The 5486-nt window shown below is 47.8% G+C and overlaps 1 protein-coding gene across 1 annotated transcript; it reads right to left on the bottom strand.

Annotated features, from left to right (window-relative positions):
* Positions 1-3881: 3881 nt before the first annotated feature.
* On the bottom strand, positions 3882-4871 carry LOC138369239 (uncharacterized). The gene has a single exon (XM_069332179.1). The coding sequence runs from the start codon at positions 4869-4871 to the stop codon at positions 3882-3884; it is 990 nt and encodes a 329-aa protein (XP_069188280.1).
* Positions 4872-5486: the final 615 nt, after the last annotated feature.

Below are 5486 nucleotides of genomic sequence, written 5' to 3'. Positions count from 1 at the left end.
GATATCAATTGTTAATTTGTGCATCAAAGGGTGCACAAAGTTTACTTTTGACCCCATGAAAAGGACTGAGGCGGTTCTGTTACTCAGGTAACCCCTGAGCCATATCAAGTCTTCCCTTACCTCCAGGCTAGTTGTTCTAAGATTATTTCTCTGTTTGCTGTATCAAAAGCAGTTTGGAGATCAATAAATGCCGCCTGAGAGCTTGGTCCCTCTGTGTTAAAATATTCAGAAAAGCATGTTTGTGTGCTTCTTCCAGGAAGGAAACCATACAGGTTAGGGGCAAGGTGGGGCTTAATTTTAAACATTTGTCTGTCAAGGATAATCCTCTCAAGAAATTTACACATGCACGACGTCAGAGAAATGGGTCTGAATTTTTGTGAATTAGGCTTGGGTATGAGTATTACGAGTCCCTGTGTCCAGCGGTCGGGTAAGACACCCTGCCTGAGACTTTAATTAAACAATTCTAGCAAAGGGCTATTTGCCATCTCAACAAGTACTCGCATGGTATTGTATTTGATGTCATCCTCTCCAGGAGAGGTAGCCTTACCTTTCTTGAGTGCATTTTTAATTTGAAAGGGGGTTATGCCATAGTTATCATCTGGCTCTATTTCACTACAGGCAATTTTAATACTGATGTTACGATTTATTTTGGTACTAGCCAGATGGTGTTGTACATCTAGGGGCAGGCTGCTTATACTGGCAGTGCTTGCATATTGTTGAAGCAGCATGTCGGCATAGTCTACAGATGAATGGTGATCAAGTTGACGACTGCTAGGACGGAAATCTTTTTAATTTTATTCCACATTTGGGATGAGGATCTTGCATGATTGATGCCTTGCAAAACCTGTTCCCAGTGCTGGTTATACACCTGTTCCTTTAGCTCTAAACTCTCGGCTGGCCTTAAGAAATATGTTGAAGGTGTCAGCTGTTTTATGCGTTTTATACGGCTCAGCTAGGAATAGAACTCTGTCATGCAGGGGCTTAAGGCGTGAGTCAGTGAACCACCTCTGTCCCTTCTCCACTGTTTTGAGTCTTGTGGATTTTACAATAGTGTCATAAAAGGCGGTTACTTCAGTGACCAGGTCCTCATATAATGCATTGATGGTAGTAAAACAGTAAGTGTAATACCATTCAGAAATGCGGAATTTGAGATGCATGTGTAAATTTTCAGGGATATTAATTTTTTTCAATGTTTAGGGGTTTGACATTATTGATTGTGTATGAACTGAATATGGCAAAGTGATCACTAACTAATTCGTGAACAATTAATCCTCCGACAGCATTATCAATGAGACCACGACAAAGGACATAATCAAGCCTGCCACCCATGAGGTGTACTCACCTAGTTGTACTCACCTAGTTGTGTTTGCGGGGGTTGAGCTCTTTGGTCCCACCTCTCAACCGTCAATCAACAGGGCGATGACATGTGGTGTGTGACGTTAGAGGAGTCAAAGTTGAAAACGAACATGTTATTATCTCTTAAATATTTTACAAAGACCCTGCCATTCCTGTTTGTTTTGGTGTGACCCAGGCTAGTGTGTCTAGCATTAAAATGACCCATGACTTTTTTTTTTATTAATAGATGAGGTACATCTGCATTTGTGCAGCTACCCAAGACTATATAAAGTGGAGTACATCACACTGGATGGTTAGTCATACAGAGGCATATGACAGGCAGTCTGTACTGGTAGACTCTAGATGTATTTTGAGGATATCATCAACTCAAGAGTGAATAAGGTAGCAGTGGTAATAAAAGTCCCCATCCCGCAGGATGGTTAGTCATACAGGACCATATGTTTAGAAGCCTGCACTGGCAAATTTTGGGTGCACTGTGAGGATATCCTCAAGAATACTAGAGTGAATAAAGTAATTGCAAAGCTCCAGGTACCTCATGCCAACTGGTGTGAGAGGTCTAATAACTGGGCATTTCGGTGATGTAGTGTGGAAGATCATTTAGATTATGCAGTTCAGTTTTGGTCGCCATATTATAGAATGGATATAAATTCACTTGAACGTGTCCAGCGTAGGATGACTAAGTTAATTCCCCAAATTAGAAATCTTTCATATGAAGAAAGATTAACAAAGCTTAAGTTGCATTCACTGGAAAGGCGAAGAGTTAGGGGTGACATGATAGAGGTTTACAAGTGGATGAATGGACATAACCGGGGGGATATTAATAGGGTATTAAAAGTATCAACACAGGACAGAACACGAAACAATGGATATAAATTGGATAAGTTTAGATTTAGGAAAGACTTGGGTAAATACTGGTTCAGTAACAGGGTTGTTGATTTGTGGAACCAATTGTCGCGTAACATTGTGGAGGTGGGGTCCCTCGATTGTTTCAAGCACGGGTTGGACAAGTATATGAGTGGGATTGGGTGGTTATAGAATAGGAGCTGCCTCGTATGGGCCAATAGGCCTTCTGCAGTTACCTTTGTTCTTATGTTCTTATCATGTCGAAGCTCCTGCTCACAGAGTTTGCACCCTGAGCGCTCGGGATTGGGAGATCTGTCACCTATAGCCACCTGCCAGAGGTAACGGTAACCCAACCTGATCCTTGCAACCACTGTGTCGCACAGTCTGTTGGACGTTTTGTGATGTCTATAGATATAGGTTTCAGATGTGAACAAATCATAGTTTTTAATACTAGTACTTTGAGGTCGCTGGGAGTCAGTAATTTATTTCCTATCTGACCTGAGTGTTTGAACCAATACAGTTTTGACAGTAGAGATGGGGATACCGAGATCTAATTCAACTTCATCTTTGTTGCACGCTAATTTGGCTGCAATGTCTGTCTCATTATGATGGGTTATATTTATGTTTGAAGGTATCCATAAAAAAGAGATTCGAGACCCTTTACTCTGTGCAGCAATTAGATCATTTATAATTGGTAGTATGAGGTTCTTGCTGTTGATCTTCCAGGAGAAGTTTTTGATTGCTTGAAAAGCAGACTTTGAATCACAAAATATTATTCCTCCTCCAATGTTTTTTAATGTACTGGTAGCTAGTTGTAATGCTGCTAGTTCTGCTCCTGTGGAGGTCAACTAGTTGTTTAACCTGACACTGACAGTCTTTGTGCAAATATTATTTCTATAAAATCTTTATGCTGCTGCATTGCTTCGAGTAGAAGATTGGACTGAAAACTACTTACACTGCTTAACTCTACGCTATCTACACGCATATTTTCACATCACACACCTCCACAAATGCTAAACACACTTACTGTCACTTACCCCGCATTATCCCCTACCCCCACACACCCCACACACAGAATCAGTCCTACAGGCACAATTCTACCGGAGGACTGGTGCCGTGCAGCCGGACGGCACGCGCCCACCCCCAGGGAACCCCCAGAAACCCTGAAGACTAGACACCTGTGCACCACCTGAGCTAGGGGGGGGGGCAATTGGCTCACCTGCTCAGGTGGTTTCGCACGGTTCTAGTCCTCAACTTCACTACTGGAAGGTAGGCGGGATGGCTGGCAGGAAAGTAGGAGGGAGGGGTAGATGGTTGGCAGAGAGGTAGGAGGGAGGGCTGGTAGGGAGGTAGGAGGGAGACCTTGGTGGCTGGCAGGGACGTAGGACGGAAGGCTGGATAACTGGCAGGAAAGTTGAAAGGAGAGTTGGATAGCTGGCATGGAGATACGAGGGAGAGTTGGATAGCTGGCAGGTAGGTAGTCGGGAGGGCTGGAAGGCTGGCACGGAGGTAAGAGGGATGGATGAATTCCTGGCAGGGAAGGAGGAGGGAGAGATGAATGGTGGGCAGGGAGAATGAAGGGAGGGCTGGATTACTGAAAGGGAGGTAGGAGGGAGGACTGGATGGCGAACAAGAGGGTAGGAGGGAGGGCTGGATAGCTGGCAAGAAGGCAGGAGGGAGGGTTAGGTGGCTGGTAGGGAGGTAGGAGGGAAGGTTGAATGGATGGCAGGGAGGTAGGAGGAATGGCTGGCAGAGTGGTTGGAGGGACGGTTGGGTGGATGGCAGGGAAGTAGGCAGGAGGGCTGGATGGCTGACAGGGAGGAAGGAGGTAGGAGGATACGTTGGATGCCTAGCAGATAGGTAGGAGGCAGGGAGGGCTGGCTGGCTGGCAGGGAGGTAGGCGGGAGGGCTGGCTGGCTGGCAGGGAGGTAGGCCGGAGGGCTGGCAGGGAGGTAGGAGGGAGGGTTGGATGACTGGCAGCCAGCTGGGTTGATTAGCTGGTAAGTAGGTGGGTTGATTGGCTGGTAAGTAGGCGGGTTGATTAGCTGGTAAGTAGGCGGGTTGATTGGCTGGTAAGTAGGCGGGTTGATTGGCTGGTAAGTAGGCGGGTTGATTGGCTGGTAAGTAGGCGGGTTGATTGGCTGGTAAGTAGGCGGGTTGATTGGCTGGTAAGTAGGCGGGTTGATTAGCTGGTAAGTAGGCGGGTTGATTGGCTGGTAAGTAGGCGGGTTGATTGGCTGGTAAGTAGGTGAGGTGATTAGCTGGTAAGTAGGCGGGTTGATTAGCTGGTAAGTAGGTGGGTTGATTGTCTGGTAAGTAGGCATGTTGATTGACTGGTAAGTAGGCGGGTTGATATGCTGGTAAGTAGGCGGGTTGATGTGCTGGTAAGTAGGCGGGTTGATATGCTGGTAAGTAGGCGGGTTGATTGACTGGTAAGTAGGCGGGTTGATGTACTGGAAAGTAGGCGGGCAGGATCGCTGTGTGAGGGAGAAGTTGGGTGTGTGGGAAATGTGAGGAACATGACAAGTGTATGGGGTGATTGTGAGGGACAGCCTGCCAGCCGTTCCGCCTGCATGTGAATGGGCCTCACAGACAGTCAGGCGCGATGGCTGCAGGCATTGTCGCTGAGTCCCCTCACACCTATCCTGCCTCTTTCTCTCTCTCACACTCATCTTGCCCCTTTCTTTCCCTTACACACCCGCCTTGTCCACTCACACACCTGTCGCGCTTCATTCCCTACCCTACACACTTCTCTTGCCCCCTTACCCTCTCCCATATACTCGTCTTACCCCCACACCCTCTCCTACATACCCGTCCTGACCCCTTACCCTCTCTCACGTACCCCGCTTGACCCCTTACCCCTCTCCCACACACCCGCCTTGTCCCTCACAGTCCTCCACACACCCGCCTTTTCCCTCACAGTCCTCCACACACCCGCCTTGTCCCTCACAGTCCTCCACACACCCGCCTTGTCCTTCACAGTCCTCCACACACCCGCCTTGTCCCTCACAGTCCTCCACACACCCGTCTTGTCCCTCACAGTCCTCCACACACCCGTCTTGTCCCTCACAGTCCTCCACACACCCGTCTTGTCCCTCACAGTCCTCCACACACCCGTCTTGTCCCTCACAGTCCTCCACACACCCGTCTTGTCCCTCACAGTCCTCCACACACCCGTCTTGTCCCTCACAGTCCTCCACACACCCGTCTTGTCCCTCACAGTCCTCCACACACCCGTCTTGTCCCTCACAGTCCTCCACACACCCGTCTTGTCCCTCACAGTCCTC

Source organism: Procambarus clarkii, chromosome 27 (genome assembly GCF_040958095.1).
Source record: "Procambarus clarkii isolate CNS0578487 chromosome 27, FALCON_Pclarkii_2.0, whole genome shotgun sequence".
Classification (NCBI taxonomy): Eukaryota; Metazoa; Arthropoda; class Malacostraca; order Decapoda; family Cambaridae; genus Procambarus; species Procambarus clarkii.
The sequence above is the reverse complement of the archived record's forward strand: the minus strand, read 5'-3'. Positions and strand labels throughout refer to the sequence as shown.

Coding starts and splice junctions, on each gene's coding strand:
- LOC138369239 (XM_069332179.1), bottom strand. CDS start 4,871: ATGAGTGTGAGAGAGAGAAAGAGGCAGGATAGGTGTGAGGGGACTCAG.